This window comes from Megalobrama amblycephala, linkage group LG3 (assembly GCF_018812025.1).
Source record: "Megalobrama amblycephala isolate DHTTF-2021 linkage group LG3, ASM1881202v1, whole genome shotgun sequence".
NCBI classification, from domain to species: Eukaryota; Metazoa; Chordata; class Actinopteri; order Cypriniformes; family Xenocyprididae; genus Megalobrama; species Megalobrama amblycephala.
In genome coordinates this window covers 49,404,725-49,425,634 of record NC_063046.1, presented here as the reverse complement: position 1 = coordinate 49,425,634, position 20,910 = coordinate 49,404,725, and the positions used below count along the sequence as shown (strand labels likewise).

Genomic DNA, 20,910 nt, shown 5'->3' with positions numbered 1-20,910 from the left:
GCTCAGCAGAAGAAAAGTTAGATTTTTTTGCACTTTGTTTAAGCTCTGCAGTTATTACCACAGTGATGATATAACCAGCAAGGGAATGTGTTCTAATGTAACTAATACTTGAACCAAAAAACAAAAGCCAGCTAAAATACTCAAATTATCTCTATAATGGACCATAATAATTATGTATTTAAATGAGGAACATTTTCTACCTCCAAAATTATATTATATATATATATTATGTACACTACAGTTTATAAGTTTGGGGTCAGTAAGATTATTTTTTTATAAAATAATTAATACTTTTATTCAGTAAGGAGGCATTTACTTAATCAAAATTGACAAAGACTTTTATACTGTCACAGAACATAATATATTTCAAATAAGTACTATTCTTTTAAACTGTCTATTCATCAAAGAATCCTGAAAATCATGTTTTCCTCAAAAATATGAAGCAGCACAACCGTTAATACAATTGATAATCAGAAATGTTTCTTGAGCAGCAAATCAGCATATTAGAATGATTTCTGAAGGATCATGTGACACTGAAGACTGGAGTAATGATGCTGAAAATTCAGCTTTGCATCACAGGAATGATTTACATTTTAAAGTATATTAAAATAGAAAACAGTTATTTTAAATTGTAATAACATTTCACAATATAACTGCTTTTATTGTATTTTTAATCAAATAAATGCAGCCTTGGTGAGCAGAAGAGACTTTTTCAAAAACAAACTCAAACCCCAAACCTCTGAACTGTAGTGTATTATTAAATCATATTTCCATAATGTAGGTGATATGCATGGAAATATTATCAGGAATATTATTGCCAAGGCAGAAGCATAATGTGTCACCAGGGTTTATAGTGCTTAAAACACATTTTTATTTACATAGTGATATTATTACCTACCAAAGGTCGGACGTTAAAGCTCTGTTTGGATTCTCTGTGCAAGGATTACCAAAATGATTCCCTATGAGCTCCTCCAGGTCCAATTCCCCGGTTTTATCAGAAGAAAATGAAGCAGAATTGGACCTTTTCAGCACTTGATGTTGCTTCATTTGGCTGGGTGAAGTGTCTTTGCTCTCAGGCAAATTTAATAGAATAAAACTGAATGTAGGGACATGAACTTTGGGAAACTTGCAGCCTCAGTAGTCAGCATATCTACTTTTAAAAAGCCTGTTCTAATGCAACACACATGCTAAAAAGGGAGGAGAATGAATGCAGCTGTACCAATATTGCTCTCTGGGCATATTGCAATGAGGAAAACAACGACTTATCATAACAAAAAGAAGCAATAATGCCACCCTACTCCCTCTGTTATGAGTCATCTTACAAATGATATTGTATTACTGTTCAGCACACAGACACACACACTCACACGTCCACCCTCCACAGACCCATCAGCGCAGGAGCCGATGAACAGAGAAAGAGGTTTGCACTGCCTAAGGTCGGATGACTCTAAACATCATCATCCTAAGAGGAGGGGAAGTTTTATTTATTTAGTTATTTGGTTTGTGTAAGTGTGTGTGTGAATATGGCGGCATCCTTAATGGTCCCCCGGAGAGTGTGCGGGGCTTTTCCTGTGTTGTGAAGTGGAAAATGGCCTCTGTGTCTCAAGCTAATCAAAGTGCAGAAGAGGTAGAAAAGGGAGAGGAGATTACAAACAAGGCTTAGAAATGGCGGGGGATCTCTGTAAAAAAAAAAAAAAAAAAAAAACATTTGGGGGATCTATGAATGCTTGAACAAAGGAAAAGGAAGGGTTTAAATGTCAAGCACGAATCGCTTCACAAAGAAGAAGTGTTTCTTCTTGAAATACTAAAAAAGGAGAGGAAGACGAAGATCCTTTCTTTCAGGTGTTGCTGTTCTCACAAAAGTGGCACCGCCACATTCTGACCCCAGACCATTACGGTTATTATTGCTCAGTATTCCCTTGATTAAGGAAGTGGGAGAGACCAAAAAGGAAGTGCGGTGGGCATTAGACCTGTCGGCAAGGGTCTTTTGAGCCCTGATGAATTGTTGGAAATGTCAAAGTTCTGAGGATCGTTGAAGGGACTACAAAACATTTTGTACCAAACCTCCTGTGCCACTGTTGGCGTTCATGACGTGTCCGTGCAAATGAAGCGTTTCTTCTCCTGCCGCTAGGATGCTGTGGGGACGGTAAGCAGTTGTTCTTTCTTGCCGTTTTTATGGACGGGCGAGTCTGAGGTTTTGGCTGTTTTCCTAGGCGGGCTTTGCTCAGCAACATCATGTAGCGATGGCTCTCTGTACATGGCAACTGGAGAGACAGGAGAAAAAGAGAGACTCTTAAAGGTTTCTTAAAGATTTATGTCCCTCCATTGACAGTTCACATAACTACCACTTTGACGCTTCAAAAATGAGATAATAAAACTAATCCATATGATTGGTTATCAAAGTCCAAATCTTCTGATCGCTGAACAGATTGAATTTAGGCTTTTACTCACATATAAACATTGATCAGTGAACACAAACAGAAGCTCAACTATACATGCTTGATCCGTGAGAACAAAAGAGAATGAACCTCACTGGTTCTTGCAGAAGCTCAAGCTCAAGAATGAAAGCGTGCCACGTAAAACAAGAATGAATCTCACTGGTTCTTGCAGAAGCTCAAACATGCTGCGTAACACACGAGAATGAATCTCATTGGTTCTTGCTGAAGCTCAAGCATGCCACGTAAAACAAGAATGAATCTTATTGCTTTACAGAAGGTCAAACATGTTGCGTAACACAAGAATGAATCTCATTGGTTCTTGCACAATATAACTGTATTACTGTAATATTATTGTATTACTGTATTTTACAATATGAATGTATTTTTCATTAAAGGGGTCATGAACTGTGTTGGTTTATTGTTTTATAATGTTTCCTGTGGTGCACTTATTATGTTAGTATGCTTTTTACATCCAAAATTGTCATAATTCATGAATAAAAGGCATTTTTCCTACCCTGATTTTAGCCCTCTGATTTGAACGCTCTGTTTAAAGGGGCGTGTCTGCTGTGAGACTTCAGTGTAAACGCCCACTGCTATGATTGGCTAACATCTTTGCATATGAAAATATCCAAGTATTACTCTCTCTTTTAGCGCGTTTTTACTATTACAGCTCTAAGGTTAACTAATCGTGAAAAGTGTTGCATTATATTTAGATCGCAGCATGAAAGGTTGCAGAGATGAACATTGTAGCCGATCACAGACATGTCGTTGAGCGCATGAAAGCAGTGATCTCGTCTGTACAATTTCTGTACACTAACAAATGCTTTCATCTTCACTAACAGTGCAAATGCGATATAACTAAAAGATTTGTTGAATAAAACGGGAGTTTTGCGCATCAGTCACTGATAAACTCGCGCTGTTTGATTGACAGCTTCAGCGCACGCTGCTCCAACGATTACAAAGGGGGCTTTCTTTGAGCTTTCTTTATATAATTTAATCACTGTTAAATAACAGATTATTTTCATCCTACTAAGAGAAACAACGCAAGGTGACGTTTAGTCACTGGTTTGATTTACTGACACACAGACAAAGAACATTTGACTGTACGTGAATCATTACAAATCAGATCAGGCATTAGATTTAACACAGTTACTTACATGTTGTTGCATTACTGTCAAGTCCAGGCATTGCACAATATTTTGTAATCCTCAACGGCATGTTTATTGCTTGGTAGCTCGATCTGGTTTAGCACCACATATGTTACTTATGCGCGTTTTGGTGGGCGGGGCTAAAGAGGCAGGGATGAAGTAGGCGTTGATCTTCTTCTGCGGAGGTGGTGCTTGCTGCCCTTTGACGTCATAGATCACCACTTTGTAAATCTTGTCGTTTTCTGGGTCTGGTGTCAATTAAAGCTTTTATTGGACTAACAAGGAAGTTTTCAGCTCTAAAACTTACAGGATATTCTTATAGTATGATGACCTCTTATATGTCAAAAGCTCAAGGAAAATTTGATTTCTTATGTCATGACCCCTTTAAATAAATGCAGCTTTGTTGAAAATAAAATAATCTTAGTGACCCAAAACTTTTGAATGGTATCAACACATGACAAATAATTAATTATTATAAACAAAGACATACCCTCTATGAGCTTGGGCAGGAAGTGGGCTGCTCCTTTGGTCTTTTTGACACGATTTCCTTTCATGACCTGTCCGTCCCGGTTAATGCCAATGTACCAGGCCCGACCCGACTGCGTTTGGCGGTACAAGATCGAGGAGTATGTCACATAATAGTTCTCAAATACACACTCCTTAAACTTACACTCTGGTGTGAAATGTTCCTGTAACAGAGATACACACATACACAGATAGTGAGTTAACCAGAATAACAGACTGCAACTTCTGACTATTTTTGTATGTTTATATTGTATATTATATATACTGAGTTCAGCTGGGACTGGAGTAAAATGGGCCTCACATTTCACTGTGACAGGATTGTGAAAGCATTAGTGTACTGAGAAACGGTAAATGAGGAAAGCGAAACCCCCTAAACACTTTCTTATTACATATTTATCGACCACATGCGTTCTGTTCAGGTGAACATACAGTAAGTGTTGCAGAGTAATATTTGCCATAATCCCAAATTCCTCGACTCTCTTCATCCCTGCTGGAGATTGCAGCCTGTCAGTAAGCAAAGACCATCTCTCTTTTATTCTCTCTCTCTCTCTCTCTCTCTCTCTCTCTCCTCCCATCCCATCTGTCTCTCTCTCTCTCTCTCTTTTTCTCTCTCTACCACCCTGTCATTTCGTAACCTTGTCAGGGAACAAACCAATTTCCAGGATTGATTGGGATCCTTGGTGTGACTGGTGAGCAGAGCAGCTGAATAAGGGGTTTACTATTCTTTTTCTCTCTTGCTCTAATGTTTTTGTTTTGAAACACTCCCCTCTGTCACCAAAGTAAAATCAAGCATTCTTCACAAAACATATTCATAATTTACTTGGTTTAATTCCATATCTGCAATTAAATTGTGGCCATTCAGGCTTTTGATCTTCCTGATGATTTTGATAATCTGGCTCCTATTTTAAAATGTGCTATTAAAGAAAAGCATGTCATGAATAATAATAATAGTAGTATTAGTATATTATACATTGTAATAATATTATTATAATACAGAAAGTATTTTATTTAAAATAATGAATAAAATTCATTAATAAAATATAATAATGAATAATAAAATGTAGTTGCATTTATAAAAAAAAAGACAAATTATTTTTATTAGATATATCTTTTCAACTTTCATCAAGGCTTGAACTGGACATTAAACACCTAAAATTAAAGAGCTAAAATTAAAATGAAGCCTTCCTCATAAAACAAAATTTACCAGGCTTAATTGTATATCTGTAAATTGTGGCCATTCTGGATTTTGATTTTCCTGATGCTTTTGATAGTCTCGTTCCAGTCTTAAAGTGTGCTATTAAAGAAAAGCATATAATAAATAATAATAACAATTATTGGCATTATTATTACTATATTAATATAATTAAAAGGACAGGAACTATTTTATATTTATATTTTTTAACATTCATCAAGGCTTGAACTACACATTAAACACCATTCAGACTAAAAGTCTATGCCAACTTTAATTAATTAATCAGCAAATTTAATTGAACTGGAACTTCCTGCTGAAGATGATGGAGTGTGAGTGTGTGTCTCTGCGATAAAATTAGATACAAGGAATCTCAATTTGACAGTAATTAGGAGCATTTGCATATAGGCAGAGCCATCATCAGCACTGGGAATGTTGTCCTTAGTTTGCCCATTTTGGGTCAAACTAAAGCCATATACAGAATAGCCTCATCATTTGGCATTAAACCGTAAAAATAGCTAATTCTTATTTAACACTAAAGCTAAGGCAATTTCGGAAAGGCTAGCAATAGCAAGCTAGCTTTGAAAGCATAAGTTCCCACCTTCTCAAGCCACGCCTCCTCCGAAACAGATGAATGCGCACAGCCAGAGCTGAGTCTGCAAAGCGTCACGAGAGACGGCGTTAAATTGAGGTGAGGTGTATCACCTGAGCGTCACAGGTTATATCTTAATTACCGTAGTTATGTCACGAATGCAGCTTAACCTTGTTGTTTTGGTTTAGGAAAAACTGTAAAAGGCAGCCACTGTTTGTTTTTGCGGCGCTCTGTGGCTGTCTGTCTACAACTTTTTACAGCCTTACGAAACGTGCTGAAGACGTGTTATGTCTGCGTGAGCAGGGTGCGTGGAGGTATGAAAAATACATATGATAACAGGCAGGTAGGACATCCTACCATTGCATTCGAATTGACTGGACGAACATTGTTTTTTAAAAGTTATATTTATGGGCTTTTTGTGTCTTTATTTGGAGAGGAGAGTAGAGAACATACAGTAAAGCATTGAGCAGAGAGAGGGGGGCAGGATCGGCAAAGGACCTCGAGACGGGAATCGAACTCAGGTTGCCATGAACGCATTTGCACCACATGTCAGCGCACTAACCACTGGGCTGTCGGCACTGACTGACGAACATTTTTTTTTAGTCCTGGACTAGAACACATATATACACATTTATATACATTTAGACCACTTCTATTATTGATTGCCATCAGGCTGTGAAGAGAGTTTCAGCCAGTATAACAAAAAGTGTTTATGAAAAACATTACCTAAACTAGCTTTAAGGGATCCCTGCTCTCCATAAAGGAGATAAGGGATTAGGTTGACCTCTAGCAATCTATTCTACCTCTGCTGTTTTTCTCTTCTAGCCTGTAGTGCTCTCAATCACCAGCAGGTGTCAGAGCAGCACATGAGGCTCAGTGGGAGTGTACTGATCTAGCATTACTGTAACTTGGTGTCTTCATTCTGCTCAGCCACTTTTACTGGCTTAAAAAGCAAACAAACAAACAAACAAACAAACAAACAAAACCTTTAAGTTTTACACATCCTAACGTGGTCTCTCTCGCACTTCTTTTTTTCCCTCTCTCCTCTGCCCTTTTAATCTAGGATTGTGAGCTTTAGAGAAAACTGATTATTACAAAAGGATTTTTGACATGTTATGTTGCATAAAGTTAATGAAGATGCTGGATGCTTGAGAATCTGCTGAATCCTCTGAATCCACAAAAATCGCCTAGCAATCAGGAGTGAGGACTGGCATTTTGACAGGAGAGCTGCCTCATCAGCCTCCTAGACAGACACAACATTTCCACTAACATTTAAAGGGATAGTTCACCCTGAAATTACATTTCTTAAAAAAAAAAAAAAAAAGAAAAAAAAAGTTTACTTTATCACTCCAAACATGCACACTTTTGCTTTTCAGTGGAAGGAGGAATTTTAAAGAATTTTCATGCAGTCTTCGAATATAGTCACATACTGTATGAACGACTCTTTTTGTACCTTTTGAAGCTTGACAGATAAGAATGCTATGAACTGTAGTTGAATAAAAAAGATCTCCATATATAGAATAATAACAGGGGTTTGAAACAACAAATGGGTTATTTATAAATAACCCCTTACAGTATTTTGCCTTATTTCAATCAAAAACTATATTTTTGTTCCTATTATTTAACTTATATCAGACTATTATTCTCACAATTAAATCGAAACAAAATAAACCATGTATTACAGTATGTTACATATCCTAATAAGTGGTGACAGCTGATTTATTTATTTTCTAAAGCCAATATTAACTCACATTTGCCATTCAGCAAGTGTTAATTGTGGAACCTGAGTGTAAAGAAAGATTGTTAAAAAAAAAGTTAAGAGATGGATGAGAAAAGAAACAGTAGAGAGGTAAGAAGAGAAGAAAGATTAGGGAAAACTGAGACCACATCAGAATCCTCACACACGTACACACACACACACACACACACACACACACGTCGGGTTTCCATGTTTTATGAGGACTTTTCATAGATATAATGATTTTTATACTGTAACTGTATACTGTATCTTATCCCCTAACCCGAAACGTACCCATGGAAGAAAACTTTCTGCATTTTTACATTTGCAAAAAACATTACTTAGTAGGATTTATAAGCTGATTTTCTCATGGGGACCAAAGACATGTCCCCACAAAGACAAGGATTTCAGATATTTTACATTTTTGTGGGGACATTTTATCCACATGACTTAAGGTATACCTGAACCACACACACACACACACACACACACACACACACACACACACACACACACATTAACTTTTTACTGCTATGGCTGTAAAATCTGTAACTAGGGGTGAATTTATTTCATGTAAGACCACAGCAAAACGTCAATGAGAATTTCCTCAAAAAAAGCCGATATAAGACTTTTGTAGATTTAGCTGGATAGATGTGTGCACAGGTATGAGGCGATCTAAAACCTGCTTACTAAGAAGGGGTTTAACACGCCAGTGAGCAATGACCAGCTTGCAGAATGATGGGGGCATGAGGAAGACGTCAGATGAACTTCAAGTTGGGAGAAAATTTAACGAATGACTCAGTAACAAATAAATGGAGGGTAAATAAATATGCAGTATTTCACTGCATAATGATTAGTCAAATTAATTGCAATTCCTTTCAAAGAGGAAAAACATGCTGTTGTGTTGTAATGAGATCTAATGAGATTGTATTGCAGAGGCCAGCAACAACACCTTGTATTTGACAGCACTAAAAATAAAACAGGCAGCCGTGTTTTCTTCCTTTAACCAGACTTAAGACACTTTACAAAACTTCCTCAAACACAGGTCTGAGAACAGCCTCGCGCACTGCTTTTCTCACGGAGGCTATTACAAGACTGACAACAGACTGACCCCAGGTCAGCACGAGAGGTGGGTTTCCTTGGCAGAACACCTGCTCGTTCCTGCACTGCTGACCTCACAACAGCTGTAGCGGCGCACTTGTCCTTGGTTTCTCTCCTTGGCTAGACCCAGCTGAGCAATTGGGGAATTTCCAAGACAAAATAACAAAACGTCAAAAAGTCGTTTCAAGACTGACTCTCTCAATCTTTTTTCCTTCAGCACATCATTGTTGGTTGCTTACACGCTCACGCACTCACACACAGACGTTAAGTTCTTTAACTTGAAGAAAAGAGAATAGACTGCTGACTCAATGAGGACCAATCAAGTCCATTTTAAACAGGGCAGGCAAGGTCACAAGTGTGCGTGTGTGTGAGGAGATGGAAAGAGTGCAGGTGTGTACAAGAAGGAAAAAGAAAAAGGAAGTGTGTGTGTACATGTTCTTGTGGGCTAGGTGGTCTAAGGTCAGCTAGAATCATTCGGGATCAGCAGTTAGACTAATTATTTCATCAGTGTGGGTGTGTGGGGACCTGAGGCTCGGATCCAGGTGTATGAGTGTCAGCGCCAGGGTGCTGAGGGCCATGAGCAGAAACACCCTCTACTTGAAATGAGTAATAATCCTGCCAGAACCACAGGGCATAGCAAAACACACATTACACTCACACACACACACATCCTGACAAATGCTCCCTCGAGTTTGCGGCTCATCCACTCCAAGTCTTTGGCTTATTATTGGTGTCCAGTCATGCTTAACAAAACCTGCATGTGACACAGCAGACAATGCATCAAAGATCCACACAATTTTATGAGACATCACTATTAAAAATATACAGAGTCACATCAGCGTGTACATAGTCACGTGTAGCCAGACCTTCAGACTGACGGCAGAAGGTCTGGACTCTATAGCACCTTTATTGGCCAAGGACCACCCAGAGGCCGTCTGACCGACATGTTAAGCAACCAAGTCAATGTCCCCACAATGACAGACTGGCATTCAATTCATTCAAGAACGTTGTGCAAGTTTACTGCAACAATGGAGCCGTGAACTTCACATACTTTTGAAAATCCAGTGTTTAGTTGATTCTGATAAGTGCTCATTGTCACAGTTGTAAACACGACAGCTTTCTTTTTCCATGAGGGGGTTTGGCATCACAGCAGCTTTGTTTACAGGCAGACAAGTTAAAGAACGCAACACACATGTCTCCTGGAAATCCTGCAGAATTCAAGGATGACGACTTTGAAACTCATCAGACATCAGACATTCAGCCAACGGTCTGAGGCTGAGACTAGCGTGTACATAACATCTAAACACTGCAGAAACTAAAATCATCATTGATGATTATGTATATACAGCTTATTTTCATTCAGCAAATTTCACTGATATTCCTGAGATATTTAAAGATGCATTCAGTAGTTTGGTGGTGATTTAAAATGTTTTACACAAGGGATAGTTCAACAAAAAATTAAAATTCTGTCCATGTTGTTCCAAAACTGTATGACTTCTTTCCCCCCTGTGGAACATAAAAGAAGATATTTTGAGAAATGTCTGTTTTTTTTTTTGTCCATACAATAGAAGTCAATGGTTTGATTACCAACATTGTTCAGAATACCTTATTTTGTGTTCTGCAAGAAGGAAGGTCAAACTGATTTGGAACAAAATTAATTTACTCATGTTGTTTCTGTAGATCAGATATTTTGAGAAATGTCTTTTTTTTTGTTCCATACAATGGAAGTCAGTGGTAACTAAAAGGGTTCCCTTTCATGGGAACATCGACGCTGCATCGAACGCATTGGGATCACCTCTGCGTGATTACGTCTTGAAGCACTTGTGAAATCGAACCAGTAGGTGACGGGATGTCAGAGTGGGTGACGTCACGGACCAGGAAACTATAAAGCACTCCTGAGAACAAAGAACGCCAGCTTCTGTGTCTTCAGCAAGCGCTCTGTGTTATCGTGTGTCTTAAGGCCAGAACACACCAAGCCGACGGCGACAAACTAGTGGCGACGAAAGCAGACTGTGGGGTTGGCTCACGTCGGCAGCAGGTTGTTTGCGAGCATTGTGATAAGTTTAATATAAAACCACTCCACTCCCGCCGGGCGCTCTTTGAGGAGGGCGCCGTGGCTCACGTTCCTCGTGGTCGGGTCCCACTTCTGCCGAGGCAGAGCGGCTCAGATCATGGGGTTCGCAGATGAATCTGGCAGAGGGGTTAGAGACGGGCGCTGCCCTTTCTCTGCCCTTACCTGCCAGGTTCAGTGCCCTTTCCCAGGTGGAATCACGCTCTGCGGTTTCTTCCCCGGGTTGAGGCACTGGTACTTCACATGTCCAGCTCTGAGGAGGATATTGTGATATCGATCTGAGGACTCGCCACCTCACACACATATCGTGTTTCAAAAACAAATCAGTTGTGTTTGAAAGCCATGATTATTTTGATTATTTGAAATATTCAGACCGTGATATACTTGTCTGATTATTTGCTCGATTTAATTTTGAGAAATTAAATCAAATATCTTTCTGATTTTGTAAACTTACAAATATTGAAGATATAATGAACAGCAGTTTGAATCGCTTTCCTCCCTGTGCTACACTACAAAGCGAGTGAGGATACACACAATTTATGTGTTTGCTGAGAGTGGAGCATGCACGTCAGCTCACAGTGACAGTGTTCATTCATAAAAATGTCCCAAAGTGTAAAGAGAAGTATGCGCTAGCGGGAGTTTTTAGCTCCACTCCTGTTGGCTTTATTCTCGAGGGAATAAAGTCTAACGCAAGGCTCGGATCTCACGTTTGCCGAGGCTGCGCATAGATTACGTGCCCGTATATATATATATATATATATATATATATATATATATATATATATATATATATATATATATATATATTTGGAGGGAACTGAGCAGACGAGAGTTTCCCTTTCTCTCTTTCCGTAAAATACCTTGTGAACTATTACGAGCTACAATTCTTTTTGTATTCTAATATATTCAGCCTGTCATTCTTGACTGTTTGTTTCTGGCTGCATTTAATTTGAGGATTAAATCAAATATTGATACATTAAATTCCAATGAATTTAAAAGAAAAGAAAGGAGGCCGGTCTGCCAACCCTGCCACCTCGTGTGCTTCAGGGCGCAGTGGTTTCCAGTGATCCTCCAAGAAGAGGAGGGTCGTAGAGTGGTCAGTTCAGTTGTTCCCTGCCGGTTCGCCGTTTCAGGGCACTGGTCTGACCGTTCATCCAAAAAAAAAAAAAAAAAGTGTGTCGCCACCCGTGCTCCCCCACAGAAAGCTTGGGGACAGGGACAGGCGACACAGTTGCAGTCTTTGTGGGGTAAGACAGATCTGCGGACTGTTATTATCACCAAGAAGGCTTCGAAGAGGTCCTGACGCCAGTGGCGTGGGACATTCGAGGGTAGCCCCTCCAAAGAGGGTCTGTTACCACACTATATGGTATCCGCCCCTCCTTGGTGCCCTCAGGAAGCCGTTCTGCCAACCCTGCCACCTTGTGTGCTTCAGGGCACAGCGGTCTCCACCGACCCTCTGAGGAGGGCCGGTCGACATTTGATTCGGTTGTTCCCTGCCGGTTCGCCGCTTCAGGGCCCGAGTCAAATGCTCAAAAAAAAACAGAGGCCAGTATCGAGAGACTGGTCTCCTTAGTAGAATTTCTGGTAGAATGGAAACTTCTTCCAAAAATTTCTCAATGGGTACTGCTCACAATAGAAAAGGGTTACAGAATTCGGGTCTTGCTCGCCCCAATTCAACGGGGTCTTCCCTATAGTGGTGGACCCTTGCAGTCTGGTATTGGAACAGGTAGTTCTGACACTCTTGCAAAAAGGAGCTATAGAAGGGTTTTTCCTCCTAGCAAGCTGTCAGGGTTTTACAGCCTGTACTTTGTTCCAAAAAGGGTTGGTGGGTACTTTCATGTATCCATCCATCCTCAGCACAGGAGGTTCCTCAAATTTGCTTTTGGGGGCGAAGCTTATCAATACAGGGTTCTTCCTTTCTGCCTAGCTCTTTCACCCCATACCTTCACAAAATGTGTGGATGCAGCACTGGCTCCTCTGAGACTCCAGGGCATTTGCGTGTTGAATTATATCAACGATTAGTTGATTTTTAGCTCAATTTGAGCACATGGCAGTCCAACATTGAGATGTTGTTCTGTCTCACATGAGAAGGTAAGGGCTGAGAATTAATGCCAAGAAGAGTGTACTTCTTCCAGCTCAAACTACCAACTATCTAGGGGTAGTCTGGGATTCCATCACGAGGCAGGCACGTCTGTCTGCTGCTCTGGTGAATTCCATTCTCTCGGCTGTGAATGGGGTGAAATTAGGCCAGTCACGCACTGTAAAACAGTTTCAGAGACAGTTGGGTTTGATGGCAGCTGCGCCCAATGTTATACCTTTTGGCCTGCTGCACATGAGACCCTTACAGTGGTGGCTCAGAACAAAGGGGTTTTCTCAGAGGGGAAATCCTTTTCGCATGATCAAGGTGCAATGCTAACGACGGATGCTTCCCTCACAGGCTGGGGGGTGATCATGAGTGGTCGCTCGGCTCAGGATCTTTGGGAGGACCATCTACTTTCCTGGCACATAAATCGGCTGGAAATGATGGCGGTATTTCGAGCACTCAAATACTTCCTCCCAGACCTGAGGGGCCACCATGTGTTGGTTCGCAGAGACAACATGTCGGTGGTCTCATATATCAACCATCAGGGGGGTCTGAGATCTCGCCAGTTGTGCAGATTAGCCCATCGGATCCTCCTGTGGGCCCAGGGGTAGCTCCTCTCCCTCAGAGCAGCACTTATCCCTGAGGTGGTGGAGCTCATTTGAGAAAACTTCGGTCATGCAGAAGTTGACCTATTTGTTTTGAAAGAACATCTCTTTGCCCACTGTGGTGCTCTCTGACTCATCCAGCCCCTCTGGGGTTGGATCCCATGGTGCAGACGTGGCCGAGGTTACGTCTGTACACATTTTCCCCGATCGCTCTGATCCCAGGAGTTCTGGAGAGGGTTCGCAGAGACAGGGTTCATCTCATACTGATAGCCCCATTCTGGCCGACCCGAGTTTGATTTGCAGACCTAGTGTCTCTTCTAGACGGCTCCCCCATGGAGATCTCCATCAGACAGGACCTTCTGTCTCAAGCGGGTGGCATGATAATTCACCCCCGCCTGGAGTTGTGGAAACTCTGGGCTTGGCCTCTAAGGGGGCTAGGCTCATAGAATCTGGTCTCCCAACTGAGGTTGTCGAGACCATACTCCACTCCAGAGCTCCTTCCACCAGAAAACTATACGCATACAAATGGAAGTTGTTTTCTACTTGCTGTAGACAACGTCAGTTGGACCTGTTCCACTCTTCTATCAGTCTTGTGCTGCAATTTTTCCAAGTATAAATCTTGGATGGTTTATCTCCTTCTACCTTGAAGGTTTATATAGCGGCTATTTCCACTTATCATGCTCAGGTGGGGGACTCTTCTGTGGGAAGAGACCCCCTATTTATACGCTTTCTCTGTGGTACCCAGAGGCTGAGGCCTTCTGTGCGTACAAAACTCTGGCCTGGGACTTGGCTATTGTGTTGGAAGGGTTAGCTGAGGCTCCCTTTTAACCATTAGAGGAGGTGTCTGGGAGATTCCTCTCTCTTAAAACTGTCCTTCTGTTGGCAATTTCATCTCTCAAAAGAATAGGAGATCTTCAAGCACTTTCAGTTGCTCCCTCATGTTTGGAATTTGCGCCTGGTATGTTCAGGGCTTTCCTTCATTCTAGACCTGGTTATATACCCAAGGTCCCCACCAACGTCCAAAGACCGATTGTACTCCTATTACTAATCCGGATCAGGAAGAATGAGCAAGTGGGTGGTCGAGGCCATCTCTCTTGCTTATGAGTCATCCGGGCAGCCTTCACCTTTGGCTGTCCGGGCACACTCAACTAGTGGTATGGCTGCTCAAAGGCTTTGATCTCAGGGGTCCCCCTCAGTGAGATATGTGATGCGGCTGGGTGGTCCACTCAGCATACCTTCATTAGGTTTTATAACCTTGATTTGGGCTCCACTCCGGGGTCCTCGGTGCTCTCGTCTCGAAGATACCAGACAGGCACTTGGTACTATGGCATAGTTGGGATAGGGTTCCCAATGCATTCGTCGCAGCGTCGATGTTCCCATGAAAGGGAATGTCTCGGGTTACATCTGTAACCCTGGTTCCTTGAATAGGGAATGAGATGCTGCGTCGCTTAGCCATACTCCCTGCACGCCTGTGAGCATCTTGCTTCAGCCAAATCAGAAGCTGGCATTCTTTGTTCTCAGGAGTGCTTTATAGTTTCCTGGTCCATGACGTCACCCACTCTGACGTCCCGTGACCCTACTGGTTCGATTTCACAAGTGCTTCAAGACGTAATCACGCAGAGGTGATCCCAATGCGTTCGACGCAGTGTCTCGTTCCCTATTCAGGGAACCATGGTTACAGACGTAACCCGAGACATTTGATTACCAATATTGTTCAGAATTACTTATTTTGTGTTCCACAGAAGAATGTCATACAGATTTGAAACGACATGAGGTAAATGATAACAGAATTTAACTTTTTGTGTGAACTATCCCTTTATGAATTTTTTTTTTTTTTTTTTTTTTTTTTTTTTTAGATAAAGACTATACTCACAATAGTTTTCTATAAAAAAGTGTTTTAATTACAGTATGTATGGTGCTGGTCACCCTTTGAATATATTTGAATGTTGAAATGACATTTCTTTTTTCTAGTAGTGATCTAGTTTCACAAAACATTGCAAAGGATCCTCACACTCACTGACTGTCAGATCTGTAGATACGTTAGTAGCATAGCGTAGTGTAGTTTGGAGATGCAAAGAATGAATCTTAAGGCTAATTCACACCACAAAGACAAACACCAACAAACATTTGTTAGGTTTTGTCAGATCAGTCCCTGTCAGCATCTGTTGGCATTGGTCAAGGTTTGTTTTCACCCGACTGAACATGTTCAATCAGCGTTTGTTGGTGTCTGTTGGGGCAGTGTGAACATGACAGTTATTTTTCATAAAATTCTAAATCCAATGGCCAACTTGTTTGTTTGTTGGCGTTTGTCTGTGCGGTGAGAATTGGCCTTGACAATGGATTACAATGGACATAGACAATGGAACACACTTATCATGTTAAAGGACAATTCACACTGCACCAATAGATGCTGACCAACGCGGACAATCGCCGGATTACAGAATGTCACTTCGCAGACATTCCATGACCGACAAGCGCTGATTCAGCATGTTCAATAGACGAAAACAAGCTCTGACACACGCCAACAGACACAGACAGGTAACACACTGATCCGACAAAACCTGAAGAAGTGTCTGTTGCAGTTTGTCGGTGCAGTGTGAATTGGCCTTTACCAGTGGAGACAACGGGAAAATCTGCCTATACAGAAGGTGGAAAGATCTGATGACTGAGAAAGTCCAGAGCACACAGCAAAATCTAGTTAAATCAGCTCTGCTCAGAGTACATATGGTCCCTCTCTAAATAGTGTTAAAACAACACTAAAGCAGAGTTAAAGTTAATGAAATAATTAAGCAATCAATTAAGTGATGATTGTGCATTAGTGATGAATACCTGCTGTTAACAAGCAGAATCAATGAAGAAAAGAGAAACACAAGAACTACAACTGACTTCAGTCACAGCTTTATTAACTGCTTAATTATCTTATTAACTTTAATTCTGCTTCAGTGTTAGTTTAACACCATTTAGAGAGGGACCATATGTACTCTGATCAGAGTTGATTTAACTCTGGGGATTGTACTGTGTATGTTTTATCTGGGCTGGACGAAGAATACTTTGTCTGCACTTGAAAAGCTTACACCATCTTTCTAGATTTTGTCTCCATCTCTCACCATCCCTTGTCTGGTCTTCTCATATGACTCAAAGTGACCTTGGACCCTGTCTTGATTGTAGTGCTATGGGAAGAAAAAGGAAAGGAAACGAAACGGAAAAGAACAATACGAAAAGAAAAGGAGCAGGAAAAAAAGGAAGATGGAAATGGGAAGAGGGAAGGAACAAAAAAGGTAGGCAAATGCAAGGGAAAGGAGAAGAAGAAAGGAAAGAGGAAGATAATGAGGTAGGAAGGAAGGGGAGAGGGAAATGGAAAGGAAAGTTGCTTTAACTCCAGAGTGTGTGATGTATTACAGTCACCATATTAAACGGTTTAAACCTTCATTTCAGGTAACTTTTAAAACTTTGTCATGAAAAAGCTGGTCAGTTCAACAAAATCTGCCCCAATTCTGTCAGGTCACCTCTATCAGTGCAAATATGCATCTCTCTCTCTCTCTCTCTCTCTCTCTCTGTGTGTGTGTGTGTGTGTGTGTTGTTTTATTCCCACCTTCTTTCTCCCTCTCTTTTTGTGTTCCTGGCCCAGGAGGGCTTCCACTGTGTGTTGAGTTTAAAAAATGGGTCAGGTTATAGAGACAAAGCACTATTTTTATCGGAAAGCAATTTCCAGTGGTCGCCTACAGGTAACACAGCACACAGCAATGACACTGAGTTTTCCAAACACCTTAACCTTTACATACAACTCTCAGCTGATCTAACCTCAGAGAGAAATGAAAGATGACAGCATGAGAGGAAGGTAAACAATGAATCAAAACACTGGACAATGACAGAATAGAAAATAGAGAATGAAAATTGGAAAAAAGAGAGAATAAATGATCAAGAGAGATGATAACAAAGAAACAATAAAGTCGAGTGATGAACGCAACCCCATGGGCTGCGCTCTGCATGCCTTCTCTTGTCAATCCATCTCTCTTTCTATTCCTTCATATGGATGATGGAGCCCTTTGTTCCTGCTGTGAGACACCCCGCTGGCCTGTACTCCTCTATCCCTATCCCTCTATCCCTCGTGAACCAACTTCTCTATATTCCTCTCAAACATCACCGTTCTGTCAGATGAGAGTGATGACAGCCAGATTAATACAGTATATCATCATGCTTCGCCAGAAAAGCACGTTCATGAGACAGCTGAGCAGAGGATCATGGGAAAGACTTCTGAGGGGCACATTAGTGAGACACATTTAAACAGGTGAGGTTGGAGATTTCATTCTCAGTCTTTATTAGGACATTAAAAGAGCCATGAGCCACTTGTGCTCATAGTGCCATGTGCAATCCAACAAATGCAAAATCCAAAAACTACCATTGTGGTGGTGACTTTGCACAGCAGGCATCACTTGAACATGAACAAAATAATTTCCCTAAAAATGATTCTATGGTAATGTTATGGAAACAAATTCAGCTGACCCTGGTTGTGTGGCAATAAATAAAGGTGGTAAAAAGAGAACGAGAGAACTCCAGGTAGTAGAACTTGAACGAGCATGAAGAGGAGAGAGAGAAGAGGCTGTAGGTGTGTGAGAGTGATTTAGTCCCTGAGGAGTGCCGCGTCCGAGTGTGTCAGCCACTGGAAAACATGAATTATTGATAAGCTCAGAGTTTAGGGCAGGTATGTGTGACAGAGAGAGGCCATGTGTTCAGGGCCATCTGATCCTACAACACACGCACACAGACATGCGTTTGTGACAGCGCGTGAACCAATCCTGTTATGCAACAGACACAAACTTGTTCCTTCTATTCCAGCTCAGAAAGCTCTAATGCTCTAGGTTCACACTGTAAGATTTTGGCCACTATTTGCCCGAAGACCAAATCCTAAAAGATTCTCCTAAACCAAAATCTGAAGTCTTTGATTGTTAGTTTGATATGTTCGCCGACAACCGATTAATGACCACTGCGATCAAATTTTACCTCCAACGAAATTCTGGCAGTGTCAGAAGATGTAACGCTCCGTCCTGTAATGTGGCTTCTCCTACGACAACCCTCAAGTCAAAAACCAATAGGAGGGCCAAATTGGATGACGCAATTAGTGAGACAAAAACAAACCACCACTTACTCCACACACATTTGTTTTTTTCCATGATCAAAATTAACACTAGAAATTGTTTTTGTTTGCTAGGCACCATTTCTATCCCACATGTAAATGCAGCTCACTTCACTGAAGGTGTCACGGATTGATGATGTAAAACTCCAGAAGAGTCTTCTTGAGTGCATCCCTTTTTAACATGTCTTGACTGCCGTACAGTCTGACATTAAGTGTTGGTGCATTTTGCAGGATTTTTTTTCACATTGCAGCAAGACAGACTTAAAATACAGCAACATTTTTTGTCATAGAGACAGAAGTAATATGTCAATTGAAACTATAGAATTCTTTTTTTTTTTATTTGTATACACTCAGAATAAAAACAAAATGTTGTGCTTTTTGCAAAATAAAGAAAACTAACATGATGCGTGATCTGTCATCTCCCTCTGAACGAAGTCCAATCTGATAGTTCTCAGAAAATGAAGTGTAATTTAGTGAATACTAATGACACAAAAATGAGACTTATGCCTAAAGAAATGTCAGGTTTTCAATCGTGTAAGTCAAATCAAAAACAAAAATTCTCTGTTCATGTAATCTGTATGAAAAGAGAGACTTGTCAGACGTCCGCGAGTCAGCTCATTATCCACTAATTCGGCTACGCCCATGGAGCGAGCACTATTCAGACGCAAATTCTGAGGCAATACATGTATACATCGTAGCAATCGTGTATTTATTATCTTTAAAAGTGTCTATCTGCATGTTATAGCCATGGTTATAGTGATCTATGGACGCCTCTGTTAGTTCCTGGAATGTCACATGGTATGCCTGTTCTTCATTAAGTGTCATTTGTGGACTAAATGTGCACAGAGCACCCTCCGGCTGCAAGTATGAATTGAAAACACAGTATCCAGTGCTTATAGTGATGACAAGAAATATTGAATACATATTACTCCTCTGTATAGAAAATTGACATAAACATATGAGAATCCATCAATATTTCTCCAAATATGCATGCTTTTAAGCAAAAAGCCTATATGAATAACATGAATGTTCAGACGCTTTGCATTACAGAAATACATTATATTTTAAAGTATATTAAAATAGAAAACCATTATTTTAAATTGTAATAATATTTCACAGTATTGCTGTTTTTTCTGTATTTTTGATATACAGCATGATGAACATGAGACTTCTTTTAAAAACATCATAATAGTAATGCATCCAATCTTTGACTGGTACTGAAATTTAAACTATAATAGGCCTATACAAAATTTTCTTAACATGATGTGCAATAATATGTGCATGCATGAGATCACAAAAATCATGTTTTCTGTCAAGAGTGGACATTATATTAACGTTAATACAGCTGATATGATCATATTATCAGAGGTTTTTTTTTTTACATAGTCTACCTGACTGAAAGGGCTCATTATGCAGGTCATTATGCGGGTCTTTGTCTTCTCAGGTGTGAATCACAGCATTATTCATGAAGATTCACACCTCCATGCATAATGTGTGTCTTGACAAAAAGTGTCTTACGAAATTTAATTCTCTATATTGTTTTATATGAATGAGTAGGCAGGATCATTTTTACATTTTGAAGCAAAAATTCTAGTCTACAACCTCCAATACCCAGAAGTCTTGTTTATACATATTTAATATTTGTTTTTTGGCCTTATTTCAGCCACGCATAAACGTTATTCCTTCAAAAATACAAACATGTACATACATGTTGCTCACATATTATGGTAGCCTAGTTCGTGCTGAATACAATGTAATGGCACCTTTTCCATTAACATGTTTATGAACAACTGAAAAAAGCACAAATTTCAGGGCATGTCAAAACTTCTCCAGGGCCCCAAATCAGCCTCAGACTCCAGAGTGTTAATGACAACTGAGATCCTACAGTATGACATGGCTTACACAGGGATCATGATCGTACAGTCTGACAAGCAACAGTCATAAAGGACTATTATAAATATGGCTTTACTCACCAAGTGTATACAAGACTCCACCTAGCACATTCATTAACCCATTAGCTAGTGTGTGTGAGAGAAAGAGAGATCTGTCCATATGCATATAAAATCCTTCAAACTCACTTTCAAAACATTAGTTCACCCAAAAGAAAGTTGTTACTATTAACTCAATCTTTTTCAGAAAGTCATACAGATTTGGAACAACAGGAGAAAATAATGACATAATTTAGACCAGAGCTGATATTTTGCTTTCTAAGACTAGGGTTCTCAAATGAACAGCCAGCAGGATTTAACCACATAAATGGTATATAATATTACTTGTGCAACATTT

General features: G+C 40.3%; 1 protein-coding gene across 1 annotated transcript in view; it reads right to left on the bottom strand.

Moving 5' to 3' along the window:
- Positions 1–1,468: 1,468 nt before the first annotated feature.
- The window catches only part of fgf11a (fibroblast growth factor 11a), a 102,235-nt gene continuing 82,793 nt past the window's right edge, over positions 1,469–20,910 (bottom strand). Inside the window, exons 4-5 of the mRNA XM_048185897.1 lie at positions 4,077–4,275; positions 1,469–2,264 (exon numbers count right to left, since the gene is read on the bottom strand). Coding sequence (XP_048041854.1) covers positions 2,128–2,264; positions 4,077–4,275 — 336 coding nt within the window. The 3' untranslated portion in view covers positions 1,469–2,127. The remainder of the gene's footprint in view (positions 2,265–4,076; positions 4,276–20,910) is intronic.